Below are 27,220 nucleotides of genomic sequence, written 5' to 3'. Positions count from 1 at the left end.
ACTCTTACATATAAGAATAAAATGTTGCGCCGGGCGGTGGTGGCGCACGCCTTTAATCCCAGCACTCGGGAGGCAGAGCCAGGCGGATCTTTGTGAGTTCGAGGCCAGCCTGGGCTACCAAGTGAGTTCCAGGAAAGGCGCAAAGCTACACAGAGAAACCCTGTCTCGAAAAATCAAAAAAAAAAAAAAAAAAAAAAAGAATAAAATGTTGTAATATGAGAAGATAAAAGTTCCTTGTCTTTAGAAACAAAGTAGCATAATGCAAATGATGTTTGAACATGTGCTTCTAAGAATAGGACTATGGAATAACAAGAATAACAACAAAAACCAAATATGAAATGGTAAAATATTATGGGATATATGTATGTAGGACATATATCTCTAGAAGTTCAAGGGGGCATTGCAGAATTGTTATTCAAAACTTGCTAATGAGAAGTTTGCAATGAAGTTGTTGCTAAATATTGTTCAGGGAGTTAGAGGCAGAAGGGATTATTGAGGACTACTGGTAGCTAATTGTAGTCAGTCAGCAATGGCTGAGGAAGGAGATGACTGAGGGAGGAGGGCAAGAGGCCAGTCAGGGAGAGATCAAGTTAGAACTCACATTTTAATGCTTTATGTTTTGAATAGTCCTTCCTTGAAGTTATGCCCTTGTTTCATTGTAAGCTTTGCTCTTTTTCTGTGCTCCGTCTTTTTGTCTTGTGTCTGTATATTGATTTTGAGTAGCAAATGCTCTGTGAGATAGACTAATATTCAAATTTTAAAAGCATTGTTGACCTATTAGGAGTTAGAGCTACCTCTCCACCCTCTTAAAAACTAAAAATGAATCGTTCTTGAAAACTTTTGAAAGTTTATTGTATTTCTTACTTTTTTTTCTTAGTGGAGTCATATTGGCCCAGACTTGTGTTCTAAGCCACAAAGCAGTGCCACTCAGGTGCCAAAGCAAGGTGGTAGTCATATCTTCTTCCTCTTCTTTTTTTTAACTTTTATTTCCCCAGGGCTTTTCTGAGTTTACTCAAAGCAGTTTGTAGATACAGCTCTGCACAAATTTCATACCTGGGAGAAGAAACCAAACAGAACAACACCCTACCGTTTAAGTTGCTTGTTGTCAGATTGAAAACTGGGAAGGTGTCTTGAGGTTTCTTAACAGCTTGCTAGAATAATCAAGAGCAAAGACAAATGATGGTTCCCCCTGGTAGATGGGTTCCAGTTTCTACAGTGAAGGCTAACATTGTAGATGCTTTGTCAGTCTTCCTTACAAATAAGTGGGCACATGACCTATCCAAGTTAATGAGATATAAAGAAGTGTGTTTTCTTCTTTAACTTTAAAAGATGTTCTTTTTCTCTCCAATGAATAAAATGGCTTCCTTTCTTGTCTTATGAGAAACTGAAATATTATTTAGACCACTTTTATTGTTTATTCTATAACTTGAAGAGTAACTATCTTAATTGGTATGAGTGTGCATTTACATTTTAATGCCACGTGACTATGTATAAAATAGTGGAAACAGTAACTGGAGATCACTTAAGAGAACACTACTGTGTTTAGGTGATGGCAACCCACCCAGCGATTACCAACAAAGCAGCATCACTTAGAGATACAGTACAATATTCTTGATATATACTACATAGGAAAAGATGGAACAGACAGCAAACTAAACTAAAAGATAACTTGATATTGTTTTCATTTAAAAATGCTTACATATGCGTTGAAAATACCATTCATAGATCCACTGTTATTAGTGCTTTCTTTGACTGGTAGGATTATTTTTGACCTTTAATTTTTTGCTGTTCTTTATCCCATCATTTCATACATAACATTGATAATTTTTTTTAAAGGACATAATTCTATTCCTCTTTTCTTCTGGCCTGTGTAAATGGTTCGATCTGCCTGGTTGTGTGAGGCCCAATTTTACAAGGTATCCTGTAAACCTTTCTCACAGAACCATGTCTTTGGAATTGTCTTTTAAAAAAAGTCTCAGTTTCTCTCTCTCTTTTATTTTATTTTTTTTAATTTTTTTTTTTTTTTAGGCCCGCTGCCACAGCCCTTATCCAAGCATCACTTTGTTTTGGTTTGAGCTACTGAATTCTTTCTAACTATTTCTTGCTGTTCATTCTTGTTGCTTTTGTTTATTTTCTGCATAGTATTCTGAACTTCAAAAAATTTAAATATCTTTGTGCTCTATCTTAAAATAGTCTTTTAAGTCTATATTTAGGCAAGGTTTATTTTTCAGCCAAAATTCTAGTTGGTTTTTAACTGGTATCAGGACCATGAGCATCTCTTGGTTATGTGTTACAAGCTCTTGTTCCCAGTTTCTAGCTTGTCATTTTCTGTAAGGTGTCATTTAAGGAACAAAATGCTTTTCATTTCAACTGAGTAATAAATACTATCACTTCATTTCTCATACTTTGAGCTTCCTGTGACCCATTTAAGAAATCTTACTCTAAGATTTAAAGTACTCAGACATAGAGGCAGGAGAGGTGGGTTAATAGTTAAGATTACTTATTGCTCTTTGAGAGGGCCTCAGTTCAATTCTCAGTGCCTACATTATGGCTTACAATTTTGTAACTCCAGTTTCAGGGGATCCTCCACCCTCTTTTCATCTCTGTTTGCTCATTGTGTGTGTGTGTGTGTGTGTGTGTGTGTGTGTGTGTGTGTGTGTGTGTGTGTATGTACACATATACATACATGCAGCCTAATATTCACACATAAATAAAAATAAATCTTTTTAAAGTGCATAGTCATATATGTACTTCTTTTTTGGGGGGGTGGGGGGGAGACAGGGTTTTTCTGTGTAGCGTTGTGCCTTTCCTGGAACTCACTTGGTAGCCAAGGCTGGCCTTGAACTCACAGAGATCTGCCTGGCTCTGCCTCCTGAGTGCTGGGATTAAAGGCGTGCGCCACCACCGCCCGGCTCATAGATGTACTTCTATGTCAGAAAGAGTAAGCAGGTCAGAGAGAGACCAGTGGATGGCAGCAGCTTGTACTAGGGTGGCTAATTGTTCTTTTGGAGAAAATGGAAGTTTGATTCCTGTATCTCTTGATCTGCAGAAGTCAATTCTAGAGACAAACCTTTTAAAATTTCAAAAAAATTCCCATACTATTTTAATTTCTTAAATGGGCCAAAGAAAGTGCAAACTATGAGAAAAAGATTATTAGTGTTTATTACTCAGTTAAAACAAACTTGGTAATTTCTTCAAAAGATGCCTTAAGAGAAAATGAGATGACAAGCCAACATCTGGGAGAAAGCATTTGTAGTATATAACCAAGATAGGTGTATGATCCTGATCATACCAGTTATGAAGCTACTAACAACCAACCTTGGTAGTGCACACCTTTAATCCTAGCACTTAGGAGACAGAGGTGGGCTGATCTCTGTGAGTTCAAGGCCAGCCTGGTCTACATAGTAAGTTGTAGAACATCCAGGGCTACATACTAGAGAGACCCTGTCTCAAAAAAATAAAAAATCCCAAACAAACAAAACACCAGAACCAGAACTGGAGTGATTGCTCATCAAGTAAAGATGCTTGCTGACAAGCCCAGTGATCTGAGTTCAATCCCTGTGGCCCACATGGTACGAGAGAACTAACTCCTGTAAGTTGTCCTGTAACTCCAACATAAGCAGTTTAGCAGATGTATGCACACATATATAAGATATGTGAAGTTAATCCAGTGCCCATTATCAGTTTCCCTGTTAGGATTTTATTAAAGATATAGACTAGAAAACTGTGTGCTACACATAGTATTTGTTTAGCATGGTTTAGCATAATTTTTAACATGGGTTAGCATAGTATATACATATACTTTTTCATATATATGTCAAAAATGCTTACTCTTTCTGACATGTGAGTAGATCTGTGTCTGAGTACTTTAAAGATTTATTATATCTATGTATAAAATATATACATATATGCACAATACACAAAAATAAATATGCAACAAACATATAAGTTGTCAAGTTGTTGGGAAGCAACCTATCTAGATGGCATCTAAGATTCCTTCTACCTCTCAAATTCTCAGATCAAATTCATGAAACATGAAATATGTAAGTTTTTTTTTAATACAGCCATTTTAAGAGTGTTCCAAGTAACCACAGAAAGCTTTCTCATCACAGTCCTTTGACTTGATGACTTCAGTAACTAAAGCTTACAAAATAGAAAAGTCATTTGAGGCGTTACAAATTTTTTCTTAAACACTTTAAGGCTTCATTATTAATTTGCTTAGAATTAGATTCTCCATTAAAGGCCAAACCAGTTGCGGGTGGGGGTGGAGTGCTAGCAGGATTTCCATTGGGAAGGCTAATAACAATCTCCCTTAGTGTTTGGGGATAGGACACAGGCCCCATGTTGGGCCATGAAGATGGTAGAATAGCCAAAATAGCAAGCCATGGAGATGGGTGAGGAATATTTAATTCTCAAACAGAAATAAAGAGAGGAGCTTAAAAGGGAAGGCTGTAGGGAAGGGTCTCCTGGCCACAGGTAGAATTAAGAAACCTCACAAGTAAGTTGTTTTTTTTTTGTTTGTTTGTTTGTTTGTTTGTGTTTAACCTGGAATGATGGTGACCCTCTTCCATTCCGATTTAAACATGGGGATTTCCTACCATAACATCTTTGCCACCTATAGCTAACAGGAAATGTATAGCTCCATTGTTCGTTGTAGTAAGTGTTGGTGAAATACAGACGCTCCTCTCCTTTTCTTGCCCCTATTTCATGACCTCAAGGAGGGCAGTGGAACATTTTCACATTGTAGCATGAGATTTACTAGCTTTGTTTGTTACCTACCTTGCCCTTAGGACATTGTGCAGGTTTTAAGGGCTCTGAGATCTGTGGCTTGTTCAGGAGAAACATGCTCTAAAGTGAGCTGCTTTCTTGGGTGGTTCTACACACAGGCCTTTCTCCTGCAGCAGGTCCCATGCTTTAAGTCATCAGCAATGCTTAGCTCGAAAAAGATTCTACCTTTGTTCTTTTTACTCTTGCTTCTTTTATCGGTTTCATCTTTAGTTTCTGCCAAGGCATTTATTAGGTGCAAAACTTTTATATGGTAGGTAGGTCATAGCTTCGTCTCCTGTGCCCCACAGCTGAGGGAATTTGAATAAATAGTGGAACAGCCTCCAGATGCTCATGAGGAAATGTGCCGGGTGATGCTTGGTCATGTGTGCACATGCACAGATGCACTTCTTCAAGTATTGACCATCTTGAAAGGGAGAGTCGTGGTATTTCACCATTAATACTTAATATGTGTCTTCTGTGGACAAGGATGTCTTCTGGTGTTGGAACAGTGCAGTTAACATATTTTTTTTGTCCAATATGAGAGTTATCGTCGAATTTGTCCATGTTGCAGTTGCCCATTTCTTTTAGCACTTTTGTTAGCACTTTTTTCTTTGTAATATTTCTCTTCAATTCAGGGTTCATATGTCACCACCTTTCTTTCCATATTACTTCATTTTTTCTTGACTCTGAAATAGTCCCCACACCACTTTACTGTATATTTTGTTTACTTTTTAAAGATTCTAGACTAGCCTTGTGGAAACTTCCATATTCTGGACTTGTTTGGTTGTTTCTAATTTTTTTCAAGGTTAGAGTCAGGTAAAGGTTTTTGTTTTGTATTTAAGTAGGAATACTACAAAAGTGACTTTATATATTTCTAATTATCACAATTTGGGCAAGCTAAGTAATCTATGGAGTGATTCTTGACACCAAATAACCTGTTTCCAAACAGCATTATACCCCATAGTTTTATTGTGTGCTCTGAATTAATTTAGAATGAAGAAATAATTTCCTTTTAAATTAATATCCTTTGAAAAAGAGCTTCCTCCTGTGGTGGTCTTATCATAGCAATATAAAAGTAACTGATATACCATCCCTTCTTTTGTGTGTGTGTCTTGAGAGGGAGTAGATACCCATTTCCAGTAGCAAGAGCAGGTGTATTATAATACGCACAGCCACTGTGGGAGGTAGGTTATGACTGTTCCACTGTCATGTAAGAAACAAGCTTGGAAATATGAAGTGACTGTTTCTTGCTCATAGATGGTTAGGATTGCAGCTGACTGGCTCTGGTGCCACTTCTTTTTAATGCTTCTTGAATGTTGTCCAGGACCTCCTCACTTAGGCTCTCCCAGTCCCATAGTTGGGAGATGGTTTAACAGTGATTTCTGTATTAAAACAGTTTTTTTTCACAAGCCAGATAGCATTTACATTACCTCTGTCCTAAGTGTGCTCCACTTCATAGCACGGTACCTCCTTCTGGCTCCTTAAAGTCCACTTTGGCCTGTCTTTCTTTTTTGGTATAGTTCCTTCCAGCTGGATGAGAACATGCTCTGTGGCTGGCTAGTAGAAGGATGCTTGTGTGCTTCAGAGTCAGTGTGCTCTGGGTTTGAGAGGCTGGGAGCTATTCTCTAGTCACTGACACTAGAATTTCACTTATTTTCTGAGGCTACCAAGGAAGGATTTGTGAGTATTAAACAAACAAACAAACAAACAAACAAAAGAACAACAATGCATTATAATCCTTTATAGCTGTTTCATCATTGTCTTTCTGATGCCATTTGTCTGAATAGACTTCTTGCTTTCTAGCAAAGGCTTTTTTTTTTTTTTCTTTTTTCCCCTTAAAGAACCAAGGTAGCAAGGGATGAAGGATGGACACCAAGATACGGCCACTAAGTGTATTTATTGCTGTCAGGATTCTGTTGTTTCTAATGAAGATGCATGGTGTTTGAGAACTTTGCTGTTGAGAATTTGGCAGAATGAAGGGTGGAGTAAGGAAACTTGGCTGGGTTGGGCATGGGCAGAATCTTGGTGGCAGCTAGCTGTTCTGCCCTTGCCAGCTCCGGCTTTGTTATTGGCTAGTCAGGCCCTGGTAATCAAGTTTCAAGAACCTTTGATTCAAAGAAATTTCTCCTTTTTACTAGTATACAGGCAGCATTTCAAAAGATGTTTCCTGTAAAATCGATTTATGCCCTTCTTTGCAAACTTGAGACTATACTGAAATAATTATTTGTTAAGAAATGGCCAGTAAAATGAAATGAACAGAATTAAGGTTGTGTCTGCTACCTTGCTACTAGGTATTTTCAGTCATAATTACTGGTTGTTTTCAGAATTAAATTATCTGGATGGAACATTTACTTGCCTGAGTTTAAACTTTGCTGCATTTTAATGTTTATTTCCTTGGATGGCCCATTAGGAGGGAAGCAGAAGTAATTTATTTTTTATTATTGAGATGATTTACTCTTTTTCAGTTTCACACCCCACTTCCTGAATCGTAGTCTGCCCATTAACCCTTTTTATCCCCTTCCACCTCCCAATATATCCCCCCTTTACATGTCTTTTTTTTTTCCTGTTTTTATTATATTTTAATGAAATAAGGCATACAAACAAAGTTATGGCCTGCCAAAAAATATCAGTGAAAAGAATTTTCTAAGATATATTTTGTCTCATGGGTTTATGGTGGGAAATACATTTATCGTTAAATTGATCCCACAGTTCATGCCCTCCTCTTTAGTTTTTTTAATCTTGATTTGGGGGGTGAGGTTAATTCTTCTAAAGTTTATTTATTTTATTTATTTTTTTTAACTTGCTGGTTTGTAATATCCGGGGTGGTAATTTATCTTGAATTATTTTAATAATGAATCTATGTCAGTGTTCTGTATATGCATTTCCCTTCCTTTGGTCTTTTAAAAGTGAGGATTTCATCTATTTTATGAGAGGATAAAGTAGGAAACCTTTGGAGGTTAGCGCTTTGCAGTGAGCACAGATGGGCAGAGATGAGAGGGGTGTACCTCATGATGCTGCAAGGCGATCATAGGTAATACTCTAGAGTCTGCAGAAAGCCTACCCCTTTCCATGGATTCTGCTTTGTTGAGAAGGAGGCATAATACAGATTCTTTTTTAAAATTTAATTCTTGATGTCATTTGATATTTAATCCATTAAAATCATTTTTAAATGAAAGTATTGGAGTTAAGTTTAACCATTGTTGGCTTAATACATTTTATTTAAAGATGGTGTCTTCTAGTTCTAGCTAGAGTTCTAGGATAGTTCCTAAGGTAAGAACTTGGAAACAAATGTAGGAAATGGCCACTAGAGAAAAAAAAAAAGCCTGTTACATTCCTCTAAACATCAATTGTGAAAATCAACTGGAATATTTCAGTATCTGAAATATTCATCTTTTGATGACATGCTAAATAGCATTTTATATGTAATTTTATATTTTTAAAACACTAAATAAAAATTGTTGCATTGTGGAGAATACCACAATGAATATGTTTTTTATTGTTTAGACATTTTATAGGAATAAGTGACTTGTGACATGAGTTTATGGTGGCCCTTTTCATTTTCTTTTCTCCTTTAAACCTATTCAGATCATATGCTATTACACATTAGGGCCATCATTTGTTGTTACAATTCCTAAAACCTCTTTAAATGTGAATAGGATATCATGGTTTCAGCTTTGGAACAGAGAAAGTTCATTGGTGTGGGGTAAACAGGGACATCGGAGTACAGTTGATAGTTTAGTTAACCATGATGTCCTGATGTTAGTTTTCTTAGTTTGGTAAATTTTGTTAAACTTTACATATGATATTAACATTAGTGGGAAGTAAGCAAAGTATAAATGGGAATTTCATACATTCATTAGAACCAATAAAAGCTTTACACATACAGTCATGTGACTGGAAATCTTTAGTTCATTGGTTTAAGGAAAGTTTGGTGGTAGCTCTCTTTACGATATTTGAAATTTATACTAAAATTTAAAAGTCCAACAATAAAAAATAAGTTCATAGTTTTCATGTGGCGAGGTACTAAACTTTTAAGTTTCATCACTAGACTATGAATCATGCTTATTTTAGATTGTAACTTTATTTTTAAATTGTCACAAATGAAAAATATAGTAGAATAAGCTAACTTTTAATTTTCTTTTGACTGTATTTTGTATTTTGAAGTTTGGGTTATTAGGAGGGAATAAAGCCAAAATTAATCTGCTTATAAGATGATGCTGACCTTAGGTGATAATCAGTTCAATACATAGTAAGTATAAGAAATATCTAGTAGTTTGAGATTGTAAATGAAATAGCTCTATTCATAAAGTTATAGCAAATGTTAGCACATGCAGCTACAACTAGTTATCTCTATATAAACCCCTTTTATTTTCTTGGTTTATTGAGTGTTATTTAAGTAATTTATCCTCAAGTGCCATCAGAATTCAGAGGTAGTGCTATAGTACTTGAATCAGAGTGATTGAGCATAATCAGGGTGAGGCATACCTTTACAAGGACATTAGAATAGGATGAAGAGAATTTAAATATACAGAGACAAATTATTGAGTATATATGTGTATTGATGATGACTAGTAATAATAGATATAGAGGCTTAACGTACTTAATTGACTAGTATTTCAGGGTAAAGTTTCCTGGATGTTGTACAGTAGTGTATAGTCAAACTAATGCTGGCTTTGTGGAAGATCTTTAATGCTAAGAAATTTGAACTGCTTTTATTTGGGGGGAGGAGGTATTGTTTTCAAAACTATGGAATAGCTTTCAAAGAGGTATTTTATTAGAGTAGTATCAGGCTTTTTTTTCTTTTTGTCTGCACTGTATTGGGGTAAATCTTCTTCCTTGAAAGCACACATAAAGGAGGAAGGGGAGATAAGGCCCCTGTTTGAGCTAGTCTAAGGAAGAGTAGACCAAACTGGGGACCCAAGAAGCTTCCTGTGGCTCTCGTGTATAGCAGACAAACTGGTCCTGGTTGAATGAAAAAATAAGGTAGTTAATAATGCCTTTAAGAAAAATTTTATTATCCTCCAGGAAAGAAGAACAAAACACTGGTATCACTAAAGATATTCAGTTAGGCTGAGATTTTCTTTTTATCATGTATAATGAAGTAAATATTCTTCAGTGTATCAGACAATGTATGGATACTTCTGTGTCTGAAGGTTTGGTGACATATAGAGAGTGCAGCAAAGAAGGGACACATACTGAGCTCCTAGTTGCTTGCCAGTTGAGCTCACAAGTATAAGCAGCCATAGGCCCAAACTATAGATATAAAATATTAGTGGGATTTAGAGGAAAAAGAGAATTGGAGCCGTTTGTCAATAAAGTGAACTAGATTTTAAAGTAAATTTGACTTGTATTTACTTAAATTCCTGTATTCATCATATGTATAATTTTCTACATATTTAGAAAATATAATTTTGCATGTATACTTTTGTTCACAGCTAAGTAACAGTATATAAAGAATTGTGAAGATGATTTGGGTCATTCAAATGAGGAGCCATCTAATTTTGTATATACTTTTAATTGAAATAGGATTATATCACCACTTCCTTCCATCCTTGTAGCTCCTCCCATCTAGCTTTCCTTGAACCTTCCCTATGCCCTCCACTTTCATGTGGATAGCCTTTATTCTTATACCTACATATGTATGTATGTATGTGCACATATGTGTGTATGTACATATATAAAACTCAGCAAGTTGTATTTCTGTGTGTGTGTACATATGTATACATACATGTGTCCGTTTATACATATATATGCACACACACACAAATTACTGAGTCCATTTTTGTTGTTCATGTATATATGCTTTCAAGGCTGACAACTCTGCATTGAACAACCAATGAGGAGGTTCATACTCCCAGGGAGGAAACATTTAATTTAAAAGCTGCATTTAGGAAAAGCTCTTACGTACATGGAGTATGAGGTTAGGTTGATAGAGCATCTGTGTGCTGTTCCTGTTTTCCATTCCGTGTGTGTGTGTGTGTGTGTGTGTGTGTGTGTGTGTGTGTGTGTGTGTGTGTGTGTGTATACTCACTCTCCTTAGTTGTTTCAACTTTGCTTGCTATATGTTAAATAATATATATAATAAATGAAGCCAGAAGGTAGATGCCGGTCAGCAGAAGAAAAGAACTGACAGTCACATACAGGAAGGAACATAGGAGAGGAAGAAGAAAGAGAAAGTAATTTAAAGAAGAAAAACAATTCACCTTTTTCTTTGAAATACTTTAAAAAGCCATTTCAAGTTTCTTCTTAAAGAATGATTTCATTTATGAAAACGATTTTGTCAAATCTTGCTAAGAAAGAAAATTACAGAAGGACTCTGGCTATTATAGATTTGACCTAAAAAGTGACTATTTAAAGCAGTAATTAATATTTGGTGACTACATATATTAGTCTCATCAGTATTGCCTAGCAATTGTTCTGATTGAATTTTGTTAGCTGGGTTTGAGTTGAAGAGTTTCCTGTTTGGGGGATATATTTAATTCAACATCCTCCATTGTCTCCTCCTCCTCTTTCCCATTCAGCAGAGGCAGCAAACCTGCCCACAGTAGCTCCTGTAGACGGGCTTGATTCAGTCTCGGCTGAGGTCAAGCACTCCCATCCCAACCTCTTAAGGGCTTTCTCTATGTGTTGCCAGTGTGCTGGTAAAAATGACTTTAAACTCTTGTCAGCGTAGTTACTGGTGCATGCATCACGGTCCCACTCAAATAAACCTGTCACAACACAAAGTCAGCTGCTGGAGAAGAGTACAAGGGCAGGCCTCTAGCTTTTCATTCGAGCATCACTAAACGTGCACAGAGTGCCCAATTATTTCAGCATTATTGAGCAAGCCTACAGGAGAACCCAAGCCTTGCTACATTGGATTTTCTTTAGTAATTTGCTCAAGTGCCACTGAGGACACTTAAAGGGCTTAAAAAACTGCTGCTACAACCAGCTTCCTTTTCTGGGTTGTTAATTCAAGTTTTCTCTTTCAAATTAACTCTCCCTGCATGCTGTGCAGTGGTTCTGGGACAACTGTTTAGCACTAATTTTCTCGATTTTCAGCTTTTCTTGTTCAACATGACTGCTTTAACAGTTACTCACATATACATTTTGATTAGAAATACATGATAGCTGGACCTTTGCCTTTTGTTAGAGAACAAAATAATACAGAGGCTTTGTTAAAGAACATTCATCTTTTGAAAGTTACATAGCCAGTTTTATCATTTTAAAAACTAGGTTATTTACTCTACATGTTTTTTTTTTTTAAAGCAGATTTGGAAGTAACACATCATTTATATATCTCCTCCTTTCCCACCCCCTGACTTGATTTTAAAAATGATACATGATGAGTGTAGTAACTCCTTCTTAAGTGCAATATTGTTTTCATTATCTGTTTGTTCCTCCTGTTTTTCTTGTGGGGTATAAAAGGGACAAATTCAATATCTGTGTCTAATTTTTCACAGCAGCAACAACTCCAAGCTCAGCATTTATCACATGGACACGGTCTGCCTGTGCCTCTGACACCACACCCTTCAGGGCTTCAGCCCCCAGCCATTCCACCCATTGGTAGCAGTGCAGGACTTCTGGCCCTCTCCAGTGCACTAGGAGGTCAATCTCACCTCCCAATTAAGGATGAGAAAAAGCACCATGACAATGATCACCAAAGAGGTAAGTGATCATTTGGCTATCAGTGTGGCATTATCTATTTTCTAGGGATAGATTCTAGGTGCCATTGTTTATTCTGTCTCTGAATCTTATGTTGCCAGTGTCTAAATAAAAGAATTTCCACCAGAAAGAAGATTAATTATTAGAAGTAGTCCTTTGCCACATGATATCCTAGTGCTGTCCAGAAGGCAAAGAACTGTTTCCAGATTTTGCCACCCCATGCCCTCTACTCCTACCCTAGCTCTTCCAGGTATGGGACCCAGGGACCTTACATATGCTCGGCTAGGTTCTATCACTGAGCTAAATTTTCAGCTCTGGAGATCATCGCCTTTGATCTTTTGCTTTCTAAATCTAAATCAGTAGTGAAATCCTCTTTTAAATGACATGAGCATTGATAATCAGTTTTGACCAGATTGTTTGGGAGGAAAACTTAAGTTTATGAAGGGTTACTTGATATTTGACCAATTATTATATGTAAATTAGATCAACCGGCAGAGCACAGTAAGAAAAATTCCAGTTGTCTTATTGAGATGATGCAATTCAAATTGACAAAATCTGTTGTTTTAAATACCTCTTTTACTCATTGCTGTTCAAAAGCATGAGATTAACTGAATGTTTTCAAATAATAACCACTTAGGAGTTCAGTTATGTTCTCTCAGATTTGGCCTTCTTTTTCCTCTAAGGAAGATGATGGTACAGGGGCATTTTAATATTCCTGTATGTTTGTGTACTGATTATTTGTTGCAGAATATTTGTTTACATTGTAAAGATATATCTTTGCCAAGGCACCTTCTTATTGGTTTAAATAGCTGAATGGCCAATAGCTAGGCAGGAAGAAGTTAGGCCGGATTTCTGGAGACAGAGAGGACAAGGCAGAATACTAGCTAGACCAAGAAGGAAACAGGATAGGGAATACAAAGTAAAGGTAACTGAGCCACATAAAAGAACATAGTTTAAAAAATATAGGTAAATTTAAGTTATAAGAACTAGTTAGAGCCAGGCAGTGGTGGCACACACCCTTAATCCCAGTACTTGGGAGGCAGAGGCAGGTGATCTCTGTGAGTTCAAGGCCAGCCTGGTCTACAGAACAAGTTTTAGGATAGCCATAGCCTCACAGAGAAACCCTGTCTTGGAAAAACAAACAAACAAACAAAACCTAGTTAGGAACAAGCCTAAGCTAAGTCTGAGCTTTTATAATTAATATAAGTCTCCATGTTGGTGTTTTCTCTCTCTCTCTCTCTCTCTCTCTCTCTCTCTCTCTCTCTCTCTCTCTCTCTCTCTCTCTCTCTCTGTGTGTGTGTGTGTGTGTGTGTGTGTGAGAGAGAGAGAGAGAGAGAGAGAGAGAGAGAGAGAGAGGATATGGCAGCCAAAAAGAAAGTCTGTCTGTATAAAAAGTTGTGGAATAATCTTTTGTAAACTGTGAAAATGTGTCCCTCTGATTGATTTAATAAAAAGCTGAACAGCCAATAACTAGGCAGGGTTTTAGGGAAAGAGAGGATGCTGGGGAGAAAGCAAAGATGCCAGGAGATGCACTTTGGAGATGAGGTAATAAAGTCATAAGGTAGAAAGTAAATTAATAGAAATGTTATAAGAACTAGTTAGAAACAAACCTAAGCTATTATTGGCCGAGCTTTCATGATTAATAATAAGTCTCTGTGTCATTATTGGGGAGCTGATGGTCCCAACAAAAAAGTCCAAACTACACTTACTGATCATTTTTAATTTAACCACAAAGATGAAAAAAATTTCTTCCACCATTCCTTTATGATAATTTATTTAGCACAGGAATGATTTATTATTTGAAAGGGTGTGGATTGTAGTAAAAAAAAGGTCCTATCTACTGCTGTTTCAGTGTGATTACCAGAGGTACAAACGGGCAAATTGTCCATATTACATAAGTACAAATTTACCTTCTCTGATTCTAGAAATACTGTAATATTTGTTTAAGAGTTATCTTAATGCCATGGTACAGAGTTGACTCATGATTATAAACTCTTTCATAAGTGGAAAAGTCAATAAGGTACATAAATAAAAATGGCTAACTTTGGTTCATTTGAAATCATGTCAAAGGTGAACCAGTGCTTTGTGAATCTTGTTAGAATAGTATTAATGATTAACTTTACAGCAAAGTTGACATCTGTTCAGTTATTATTCAGCAGGGTTAGGTTTGATAACTATGATTTTATGTAAACTAACTAGCACCCTTCTTTTTTTCTTTGCCCCTCTTGTCTGCTTATCTTGCTGCTGTTTTGCCTACAGACAGAGACTCCATCAAGGTAGGACTCAAAAATCAGACACAATAGTTGAGAGAGATTCTAAGTGATAGGAATATATCTAATAATAGATTCTTTGAGATTTAGAGAGTAATATGGATGGCATTTAACAAATTGTCATCTTTTGGGTATAGTTGGTCTTTTTTAACAATGGTCATATTTTTCTAAGGATCAGACGTGTAGAACAAGGTTGAGTCACAAACTAGATTACATTGTTTGTATTAATATCTTACTGTGTTTAAAAAAAAGTAACTGCTTTAATGTAATGCAATGAAGTAAATGTATTAATTAATAAGAAATACATACTTACCTTAGAAAACAATTCTGCCTACAAAGTTCTTCATTAAAGCCTCAAACATCTGTTTGGGCTGGATGTGTAACTCAAGTGGGAGAATGTGTGCTTGGTATGTGTGAGGGCCTAGGTTTATGCTCAACATGAGACAAGCCGTCCATAAGAATATTTTTTTGTTCACAGAGAAATTACATTTTCTATTTGTAATACTTAGGTTTTAGTGTGGCAAGTAATTCTCTGAAGATTTTAATCTGTCTTATCTGCCTTCTGTGTCTCTTTATTATGCAAGTTGTGAAGGACAATAAGTATTTAGGGCCTAATACTTTGTGTGACTGTCTTATGTGATACCAGAGTGAGATAGGCTAAGGACATTTGAATTTCATAGTATGCAAACAAAAATATAAGCTGTCATGTAGGAAATGAATAAACTGTGAAAGTGCTTCCATCACTTTTGGGTCAGGTACAGTGGAAATATGCCATGTGTATGCCCAATTGCATAGCACATGTCGTTGTATTACTTACCCATTACAAGGCAACCCAGTTCTGAAACACTAGCCCATAGTATGGATACTGTCATTTTGTCTTTTTAGTTTTAAATAATTAAATGTTGTGGCTCATAGGTTAGTTAGACCCTCTGCGGGTTTTTTTGTTTTGTTTTGTTTTCTTTTCTTTTGTGAGCTATACCCAAAACTAAAGTCTTTCCTAGACAAAATTCTTTCACTATGAATGGTGCTTTAATCTTTTTAAAATTAATACTGATTTTAGAGCTATTAAATAATGGAAATTCAGTACTCAGTATACATTTTATTTTTCAAGAATCTTTGAATTTGAAAGGGCACCTGCAGCCCCCAAACAACTATCAACAATTAGAAATGTACATGTTAAATTTTAGTTATGTATTTGCATTTAGGCAGTTTGTTGTAGACTGTTCACATCAGTGTCCATATTTAAAAACTTCTGGGCTGGAGAGATGGCTCAGAGGTTAAGAACACCGACTGCTCTTTCAGAGGTCCTGAGTTCAATTCCCAGCACCCACATGGTAGCTCACAACCATCTGTAATGAGGTCTGGCACCCTCTCCTGTATACATAATAAATAAAATAAATCTTTTTTTTTTTAAAAAAAAACTTCTTAGAGTGTAATCACATGTTCTCCACATGTACTTTAAAAGTAATAAGTAAATAAGGTGGTCAGGATTGGCTGAATAGGAGCTCTAGGGAAGCCTGCCTGAGGCTATACTATAAACATTCCCTGACTGCTCATGATGAATACATACCTTCAGGCAGGCTAGTGGACAAAACAAAAGACTCCTCTCCAGCCCTACTCACAAAACATTTTGAAAATATTTATACACCACAGTACACTTTATGCCAGTTACATTTTGATTCCCTAATATAAGAAAGAGTAGGGTATATTTTTAAACCATCTATAATCATTCAGAGTAAGCCTGAAAGTGTCAGAATAGCCAGAAGCCAGAGAAAGTACCAAGAAAATAAATTGATGGTTTTGCTCTGATTTATTATGAGTGGCAGCTACAAATTCATACCTGAAGTGTGCTGTGTCTAGTCTGGGATTGTCCTGTACGTTTACGAGGTGAAATAGTTGGCTAATTTTCTTACATTTTCTTGTGGTGCTCACAGAAGCAGTTGCCTGTTCCATTAAGCATTCTTATCCTCTTGGAAGGAGTTCCTGGTTAAGAGAGGATTTTTGTGATTGTTGACTAATTATATGACTAGGGGTGGTTTGTAACAGCCAGTGATCCCGTTGTCTGCTAGTTGGGCTAGTATGAAATAATTCATTCATGCACAGTAATTCTCCTTAACATTTAACAGGTAATGAATGTGACAAATTTCCGTCTGGATTTAGAATTTTTCCTTTCCTCTTCTAATGTGCAAACAGGCAGCTCTTGTACTCTAAATAATAAGTAATTTTTGGCCATCTGTCAAAAGGAAATTTCAATACAAATTTAAATTAATGGTGCCTGAAAAATTTTATAGCTCCTCTAAAAGCCTGTAATGTGCAGAAAAATCGGAATCTGCTGGTAGTAATTAGTGTTGCATGTAATGAAGATGTGGGCAATATTATACAGCCTCATTGTAACATTTTGATATGGCACCAAAATTTTGATTTATACAAAGTTGTGGATGTGCTTAATTGTGGGAGACACTCTTAAAAAAATGTTTTCTTGATGCTACTGATTATTAAACAGGTCAGATTCCAGAAGAGCCTATAAAACAAGATGTTTAGGCTCACTGCAAAGATCCAAGTAATTAAGGTGCTTTTCCTTGAGAAGCCAAGTAAAGCAGAGAAATCACTTACTAAATTGTTAGGTCTTTCTCCTTTTCCTTTCCCCTCTCCAAAGTTCTGTCCCACTAAATCACATGCTGTTGGCTTTATTGATCTAGTTTTCTATAGCTCCAGTAGCCAAGTTCATTCTTAAGCCTGTTATTTGCAGACTTCCATCTGAAGTTTTTTGACACTGAGAGAGAATGTAAATATGGATCTAAAGGAGAAAGCACTGTAGGGAGTCCTAGAATCAATTTACTTGGTGATGAGAAACTAAAACATTGTGTACAGTAGTACTGTTGAAATACAGGGTCATAGCACCTGCCACCTTCCTTATTTGTCTTGGCTATCTGCTGACTGTATGTGACCAATAGTAAGCCCCACATGTGAGGCCTGAAAATGGCAAGAAACTCAGACATTTAATGTACTCTTACCCTAAGAAGTGCAGACAGTCCCAAAGACCCCAAAACTGAATTCCTACCTCTGATTTCTTCCTTCCTTCCTTCCTTCCTTCCTTCCTTCCTTCCTTCCTTCCTTCCTTCCTTCCTTCCTTCCTTCCTTCCTTCCTTCCTTCTTTCTTTCTTTCTTTTTTTTGTTTTTGTTTGTTTGTTTTTGTTTTTCAAGACAGGGTTTCTCTGTGTTGCTTTGCGCCTTTCCTGGAACTTGCTTTGGAGACCAGGCTGGCCTCGAACTCACAGAGATCTGCCTGGCTCTGCCTCCCGAGTGCTGGGATTAAAGGCATGCGCCACCACCGCCTGGCTCCTACCTCTGATTTCTAAGTAGAGTAGCTCATCATCTCCCATTCCATTTCTCCCCATTCCCTTCCATATTTCTCACCGCTAGGAAAAGAATAGATAAAACTTAGGAAATATTTTTGTGTATTGAACCGCTGAGGGATTTGGGGTAAAAGAAATTGGTTCTGGAATGTCTATCACAGGATTGTTACTTGATGCCAAGAGCCTCCCAATTGCTGAGGTGTCCCAGTTGCTCCAAGCTGTTCAGTTCTTACATTACTCTCCAGTTTTCATCTAACTGAAATGTGGTCAGTAGCTTAGAACAACAACCACCAAACTGCCTAAACTTGGTAGGAACATAAGGCTAAGAAATTGCTCTTAGTAGCATCCCCTACATCCAGTGTCTACATAAGAAAACAGGCACCAGAGTTAAGGTCAACTGAAACAGATAGACAAACTCAAAATGACAAAATGTTGATCAGCTCCATGATTTCTTCCATATGCTATTATTGAGCATATTTTCATTAACATCAGTTTATTTATATACATAATCCTCTTATGATTTATCTTGAATATGGTACCCTTCTATCAGAACTGAAGAATTTGCCACTTTTTATCTGTAAAATACAGCAGAAGTGCAAACTTTTCCAAGGGGTGAAGATTTGTTTTTGTTATTTTGTCAAAATATCTTCCACCAAGTACTGCATGCCTTCATAGAACATGGTCATTCTCAGTGAGTTATACATTGCCCGATTATCTCCAGAACCTCCGTACTCATTTAAAATGCTGAATGCAGTATTCGCCTGTATTCTTACATAGTCCATCAATATTGAGCTTATATTTTGCTGCTGTAATAAGTACAGATATTGCATTTAATTTTAAATGTTTACATATTTTTCACACTAAATGCTTTTCTGTGTGTATGCATGTTATGCTTTTTATCCTATGAGAATTCTTTGCTTTTGCTTAAACACTTTTATAGTAATCTTCTTTTTGTTGTGTGTAAGGCAATGCCTATTTATTCTGTTTCATCTGTATGTTAGTGCTTATTCTGCACAGATGACTAAAACATCATATGTTTCTGTTTACTTTCCCAGTTAGTCACTGTTGGCAGTAAAGGTTTATCACTGGAAAATTAGAATAAGGCTGTTTTTATGTTCATACTGAAGTGTATGATTCAGGCCAGGAGAGCACTGTGCACTGTTGCCTCATTAACTGGGTGTTACAGGTGAAGAGTGAGTTTTGAGCAGAATGATTACCTCTATTTGTTACTTCACTTTTCACATTTAGATTTAATGGCCAAAGTTCTGTTCAAGGATCTGTAGCCTACTTACCCCTGCAGAACGCCCCCCTCCCCCCACTTAAGCACACTTATTTTTCCTGTCTCAAAGGACTATCTGTTTAAAAGGCATGTGTTTTGAACATGTTCAGCCCTTTGAAATGTCCTGTGTAAGAGAGAAAGCATGGGTGAAAACACTGGAGGAAATGACCAGGAGAGGGCTAACCATATGCCTGAGGGCAGTTTTGTTCTTTATATTACTATAGTGATATTAGGTGGGAAAAGCATGGTAGGGCCATTTGTATTACTATAGTCTTCGGAAAGACACATTGTTTTTCTTAAAGGCATAAAAGAATAGAAAATGAAATTTGAAAGGGAGAAATAGAAGACACCAACAGAATGCTGTAGAACCAGATAAGAATAGCTAATGAACCAGATAAGCAAAACAGTAGTAGGCTTGCGTTAAGACCTGTTTTCCCTCAGTACTCAGTAGTCAGTAATCTCAGGAAAGCTATCTGAATAGGAAATGTGATGTGGCTTTCTGGTTCCCCTTCAGTCACTCTGTCCACAAAGCTGTTTCTCCAAACCTAGAAAAAAAAAATGATGAGTGGGATCCCCCATAGTCCACGGTTAACCTCTTTGATCTCTTTGAAGACACCTCCAGCTTGCACATTTAACTTCTAGTTTAGGTGTCATTTGCAAAAACAGGTGCCATACTCACCCTGTTGCATATCAGAGGAAAGGCTTAGTGTTGTGAAGGCCCTACTCAGGGTCACATTGCCAGTGCCATCCTCAAAGGAAAGCTCTTTGGGTGATTTAATCTTATCCTTTTGTGTTAAAAATTAGAAACATACTGCAAAGTACAAAGACTAGCCCAAAGAAACTATCCATGAAACCTCAGTGTCTGTGTACATACAAGAGCTGTAGCATTTAGCCATGTCCTTTCCTTTACTGAAGTATCTTGAAGCAAATTATACATAGCATACACTTACCCCTTACCTCACTGGGGGAAAGGTACACTTCATCTAAATAACCTTTTTTTAAAAAAAAAAAATGTTTTGTTTTTATGTGTATTTGTGTGTTGTGGGTTGGATATGCATATGACCCCTGTAGGCCAGAAGATAGCCTCAGATCCCCTGGGACTGGAGTTCTGTAGATGGTTGTGAACCAGCTGATATGGTTCTGGGAATGGAACTCTGATAAGTGTTCTTAACTGAGCTGTCTCTACTCCGTTGAAAATAACCAAAAAGCTTTCAGAAATTGCTATTTAATATTTTAATACATAGCTAGTAATCCAACTTCTGTGAGGATTCACAAAATTTATTTTCTTGAAATGTAATCCAGACAGGTTTCATTATTCCTCTTTTGTTGTGAAAACTTTTAGGCCTTTCTTCATCTAAAAGGATTTCCCTTTTATATTTTTTTCTAATGACACTTTATAATTCTTTTTGTTGTTGTTGTTGTTGTTGTTGTTGTTTTTCAGGACAGGGTTTCTCTGTGTAGTTTTGGAGCCTGCCCTGGATCTCGCTCTTGTAGACCAGGCTGGCCTCAAACAGAGATCCTCCTGGCTCTGCCTCCCGAGTTCTGGGATTAAAGGCATGTGCCACCACCGCCCAGCCTTTTTTTTTATAGATTGCTTATTTTACAAGTATGTGTAAGTGACTGAATTGATGTGTGTGTACCTGGTGCCCACAACAACCAGAAGAGGGCATCAGATCCTCTGGAACTGGATTTACAGGCAGTTGTGAACTACTTGATGTGGGTGCTGGGAACCAAACCCAGACCCTGTGTAAGAATAGCAAGCACTCTTAACTACTGAGCAGTCTCTTCATCCCCACAGGTGTAACCGAGGCTGGCCTTGAACTCATGGTCCTCCTGCCCTTACTCTTCAGCATATCCTACCAGTAGTGTTCACCACCACAGCTAGCTGCATCTGTTTATGTAGTGTATGCGTGTGCCTATGTGTTCCATGATATGTGTGTGGAGAAAACAGAGGCCAATTTTTAGATAACTGTTTTCTTCTACGTGGGTCTCAGGAATTAAACTCTGGTGACAGGTGCCTTTACCTGCTGATCAATCTGCCGTACCTATTACTTATAATGTCCTTCTCAAACCAAGCTTTGATTTTTTTTTTCTCCCATTGCCTCACAGATTAGATTCTTTAGATTAGATTAAATTCTTTCTCTCAATTCCCTAAAATTTAGTGGGGGAAACCTTTATAGTGTTTGGGGAAACAGGTGTTAAAAATATACTTTAAAAGTGAGTTCCAGGAAAAGGCGCAAAGCTACACAGAGAAACCCTGTCTCGAAAAACCAAAAAAAAAAAAAAAAAAATACTTTAAGAATCTGTGTTAATCAGTACTTCATTTGAACAGTAGATTTACATTTCCAATACATCATTGTCTATATGTAAAAGACACAAGTGTTGCATTTTCTCCAGGTTTAGTATATGTGCTGCTGAAGCAAGCACAAATTTTGACTCATTTTGTTCTTTGTAAAATTCACTTCTTTGTTCATCATCAATGTGTCTGTGCAAATAATTCACGTTATTCTTGTCCTTCTCACATCATAAGTAAAAGGAGCTTCTGTTTAAAGCCACAAGGAGCTGGGCGGTGGTGGTGCACGCCTTTAATCCCAGCACTCAGAGGCAGAGCCAGGCGGATCTCTGTGAGTTTGAGGCCAGCCTGGGCTACCAAGTGAGTTCCAGGAAAGACACAAAACTACACAGAGAAACCCTGTCTCAAAAAAACAAACAAACAAACAAACAAACAAACAAACAAAAAAAAAACACAAGGAAGCACGTGGAAACGGCTAGAACGAGCTAGTTTACAGGAAGCCAAAAGCCAGGTTCTTGAATAGACAGACCTTTCTTTAGTGGTAGGTAAGCTGTCTATCAACCAGTGGACATTCACTTGCCCTCCTGGGTCTCAAGTCTGTATGTAACTCTAGGTATCTTCACCATTTGGAATGTTATTCTTTGCTTGGTTGCTTGGTATAAGGGTAATTTAATGTAGTGCTTTCTATTTTCTAAAATATAATGGTAATTTGAAGAATTTTAGCATTACTGTTGCTTTTTAACTCTTTTAAAGACATTTTTATCATAAATTTTACTGTTATACAGTTACTTTATCAAAGAACCATCAGGAACGTTTGTTCTATTGGTTTATGATGCACTAATTTGTGCAGTATTAATTGATCTCTGCCTCCAGGCATGTAAGCTGTGTGAAATGTAACAGGTGCCCTAATTCCAGAAAATGTGTTGTAATTGTTTGTTTGTGGAACAGATGAATGAATGTCTTCAGGGCACAGCTGGTCCTCAGGTGGTGAGCATGAGTGGATTAATGATGTGACGGGGGAGTCACGCTTGTTTTGCTGCACTTGCCTCCACCGCTTGCTGAAGCAGAACAAATATTAATTAACAGGGTAGGCTGATTGTCAGATCTGCCTTTCCCTAGCTGATTTTGCAAAGGTGGCTTAAATTCTTTTCATCCTTAAACCAACAGTTAGTAGACATTTTCATCTTGATGCTTATTACCTCTAATTTTCTTAATTAGAATGCATTTTGTCTCTTGAAAAAAATATTATACAGTAAATGTATATTAAACATTTAAAAGTATTTCAGAGGAGGCCAAGATTGAAGTGTTACACTTGGCACTTATTTTTAGAAGCATCTGTTTCTCAAAGTATACATACTTTTTCCAAAAGGAATTATTCCCAAGAACTGTTTTCCACCTTTTTTGTGTTCTTAAAATACTTATCCATTTTGGGATGGAGGGAACACAAAAATCACCTAGAAGGAAACTTAGTGCTTGTCTCTCTCTTGAGTTTCCGCAATATTTAGCTGTGTTCATCTCGCATATTTTGGTTTGTTGTGTGGTGTGAAATAATTTAGCTAGCTATCTTCTGGCTTAGACAGCTTTCTGCATATGGAGCCACCACTAACAAGCATCAGCATTCATAACTTTGGACATGAAGAGTCAGTCATACCTAATCATATGCATACAGTGGCCTATGATAAAGCAAAAGAAAATTAGTAGCCTCATGAAGAAGTGATAGTTTGCTGAGGGCCAAGTGGTGCTTCTCAGCAAATTTTTGGTTCTTTTAAATAAGCTTGCTGTTCATAGAAATGAAATCATTTCAGGATTGATACTGCTTACATACTGCTAAGTGTTACAAGTATTTAAGATTCAAAATATTAAAGATTGTCCATCACAGTGATTTAAGTTTGCCAGGTGATTTTATGCATCAGAATTAACCCCTGTGTTTCCTAATTCAGCATTTAATAAGGTATAGTACCTAACAGTCCACTTAGTCACCAGTGCTTCTGACTTAAGCAATGTCTGTTTGAATGGTAGTTTTTGTTGGTGGTCAGTACCACTTTGAGGTTGGTGGTGTGCCTAGGTTTATGTCACTAGAGACCAGAGCACCTGTCATCCTCCTGTCCTTCCTCACACTGCTTAATAGTACATCCCCTGTAGAGCCAACAAATGCTCCTGAAAAAATTTACTGAACTGGTTACTGAACTGCAGGCAGTGAGATTGCCTTAAAAATTCTTAAGTATTCATGTCAGTGAGACTTTTGCAGTATGTGGATAAGGTAAGTGTGAAGAATTCTTTCACATAGAAGTAGACTCATTAGATAATTACATCGCATCCTGGAAAATTGAATTTTCTTTTTTAAAATTGATACTTTTTGAGCTTCTGATGGTCCAGACTTGAGGGGAAGAAGAGCTGGTTGGGAGAGGAGTAAACAAGTTAGTGATGTCACCCTTAGAAAAGTGCCATTGGCAATCTAATAACACCTCATTTTGTATTTAGTCCTCCTTAGGGTAATTTTAATTATTCTGAAAATTTGTGAAAATTCTGTTTAGCATTTTTTTAAAAAAGAAAAAAACTTATGTTTTCTTGAGTGACATTTGGCCCTTTGAAAAACAAAATAAAATTGGAAATGCTAATGTTTTGAGCCAACTAAAGAAGGAAAATAAAAATGTCACCATGGTAACAAAGCTGCTTTCTAGATGGTTTCCTAAGATATGCCTGAACTAGAAGCAGATGTCTGATTTGAGAATCTTGCCTCCTTCAATGTAAACAAATAACTTCTGGGCAGGTGTTGGAAATAATATGGAAATCCTATTAAGGGGCCCTGGGTTCCTGTCAGTCAGGAAGCCTATGCCACAAAAGGGCTGGTTGTCACATAAAGGAGCATAGTAAATTCTCATTAGGCTTGAGCTTTTCCCAGGAAATGATTGTCTCCTTGTGTTTTTTATCCTGTGAATCTGAATGTAAGCTGTTGCTTCTATTGATCTATTCACTGGCTTTATTTTTCTCCTCTTCATTATAGATCTTTCCTGGCCCTTCCAGCCCACAGTCTCCCCTTTACCCACCACTTCCCTTTAGATTAACACTTGATCTGTGCTGCTGCCCTGAAAGTTGTGACATTTGTGTTTTTAACCTCCCAACCTGGGTGGGGGTGGGAGGAAGAGTGGAGACCTGAGGGAAGTACAGCTTGCTCCTTGGGCCTGTTCTCCAAAGAGCCGGGGCTAATTGGATGGACTCAGTGCTTGGGGCTGTTGGGAACTAGCACTGTGAGCAGCAACCATGAACATAAACACTGTCCTTATGTACATATACCTGAAGTTACATTTTCATGAATCAAGGAGAAATTTGAGTTATGAAGAGAGGAGAGGTTTTAGGTAAGCCTCTGAAGCTACCCTGTCCAATATTGTAGCCACATGAAGCTTCTTTAACTTAAATTAGTTATAATGAAATAAAAATATAAAACCCAGTTTCTTAGTTGCGCTAGTCGCATCTGAAGTGCCCAGTGACCATAACGGGGAGACACAGATACAAATCATTACAGGAAGCTCCCTTAATGACACTGAAGAAGAGACTAGCCTGATTAGGCTTACTGCTTCTGCTGTTCCATCTGGCTGAAGCATATTACTGATTTTTAAAGGCAGGGTCTCTCTGGATGGGTAGAAACAAAAAAAAAAGGTCATGCTGAGCCTGGTAGTGTAGGCCTCTAATTCTAGTTACTGAGGAAACTTAGGAGGTTCACCCATTTAAGACCAGCCTGAGTAACTTAGTGAGACTATCACAAAATAAAAAGTAAAAGGAAGACTGGGCTGGAGCTTAGCAGACTTGAGGCCTTAGGGGAGAAGAGAGACAAGGAGGTGGGAAGCCAGCACGCAAGTAGTGGAAAAGGCATACAAGAAGAAAATGGGCAAGGGGTATGTATGTGTGGGCTTTGGTGGTCAGTGTTGGTGTGGTGTGCTGCACTAATACGGTGATCTCCAAATTGGTATAGGATTTTATTCATTTAATCTTTGGTCATGAGATCTGATGAAGGAGGTCTTCCCAAAATGAAACTGTAGGAGATGGATTTTCATATTTCTGTGTAAAAACTTTTGGTGATGGGAGGGGCAGTGTTGGAGGTTCATAGGGAAGGGTGCTCTTTATAATACTTATAAGGTTAACCATGGATAAACACAAAACAAGGCTTCAGAGAAGGCACACTATTATTATGCAGCATTTTTTGGACTATAGTCCCGGAGATGTACTTCATAAAGCCAATAAAGCTCGCACTGGTGGTCTCCTGTTGCCCTAGCAACAGACCATGGGGCACAGTATATGTGAAATGCATGAACATCTGCGAATTAATCTTTCTTGGTTTGTTCTTTTCTTGGCACTGATTGGGCCACTTGGGCTTGGGCCTGTGACACTGAGTGTGAAGGGTAATCTGGAGCTGTCCCCAGGGCCTTGCCTTGAGTGGGTGGTGGAATGAAAAGTGAAGGGAGATTTATCCCAGTGGGGCATGCAGGAGTAGAGGGATTTAGCCTGACAGCACTCTCAGTGGGATGTTATTAGCTTACTTTCTTGTGGCATGGGGAAATGAATAAAAATTTTTCTAGTAAATCTGGACATCATTGAGTTCATTAGGCTGCTCTGAAAAAAATAATCTGTAGAGAAAATTGAAATAATGACTTGTTTTTGTACCATAGTTACCATGACTTGCAAGCTCTGAGGTACCATTGTCCTCGGCTTAGCCTTTACCCTATATTGGACTGTCAGTGATCTGAATGAGTTTTCTGAATTGGATGAGTAGGTTGGAGTTTGAGTTGATAATAAAATTTGGTAGGTACCTAGTATGACCTTATTTTCAAGAATTTCAGAATAGGCTAGTGACATTTTTGCTCTTGGGAGAACAAACTATGACTACATACATAAGCAAGAGAAGCAGCACTTTTGGTTAGATTCTCCATCAACCATCAGGATTGACTTCTTCAGGCTCTCTCTTTTACAAGCTGCCACCCACCTTGATGGCATTGTCCTAGATCCTCAGACTGCAAGTTCTTCCTGTTAGCCCCAGATGTTCACATGTTAATTATTCTTGTCACTGTCAGTTCCTTTCACTCTTCCTTCTTTGCTCCCTCGACCCTTTTTCCTCCCCCCTACAGCCTTACTATAGGTCTCTTTCTGGGGAGAAATGAAAGAATGCTATAGTGTGAGATATTATCATAATGGAGGTAGTGTTTTTTATTATTATTATTATTATTATTACTATTGAAAGTAAAACATTTAGTAAATACATGAAGACAAGAATCTTCACAGTTCATTTGATTTGTTTAGCATTTTATATTGAAGGGCATTTGAATAGAGAGAGAATTACTTAATTTCTCAATTCAAATATTTTCCTTTGTATATCAAAAAAGCTTAAGTGAGATGGGTTTTTTATTTTTGATGGACAACTGGCCAAAAGTTTTTTTTACCAGTGCCTGACCTTTGAAACCTGTTGATATTGATAGATAAGCTTTAAAGCATGCATATAACTAGTTTCTGATGATGGGAGAAGGAGGTCTGAAAGCAGGAATCCACTAGCACTAGCACCATGAGCAAAGGCTGACAGTGATGTTAGTCCTGACTTGATGCATGCTTTCCACTCAAATTC

General features: G+C 37.3%; 1 protein-coding gene across 9 annotated transcripts in view; it reads left to right on the top strand.

Annotated features, from left to right (window-relative positions):
• Positions 1–27,220, top strand: part of Tle4 (TLE family member 4, transcriptional corepressor) — a 141,384-nt gene that overhangs the window by 60,317 nt on the left and 53,847 nt on the right. For 5 of the 9 annotated variants that reach the window (XM_016006374.3, XM_016006321.3, XM_016006244.3 and 2 more), the window contains 2 exons: positions 12,210–12,414; positions 14,671–14,687. In XM_016006374.3, coding sequence (XP_015861860.1) covers positions 12,210–12,414; positions 14,671–14,687 — 222 coding nt within the window. The remainder of the gene's footprint in view (positions 1–12,209; positions 12,415–14,670; positions 14,688–27,220) is intronic. The other 4 variants (XM_016006412.3, XM_006970130.4, XM_016006573.3 and 1 more) reach the window with 1 other exon arrangement.

This window comes from Peromyscus maniculatus, chromosome 1 (genome assembly GCF_049852395.1).
Source record: "Peromyscus maniculatus bairdii isolate BWxNUB_F1_BW_parent chromosome 1, HU_Pman_BW_mat_3.1, whole genome shotgun sequence".
NCBI lineage: Eukaryota > Metazoa > Chordata > Mammalia > Rodentia > Cricetidae > Peromyscus > Peromyscus maniculatus.
This window is presented reverse-complemented; position numbering and strand designations above follow the sequence as displayed.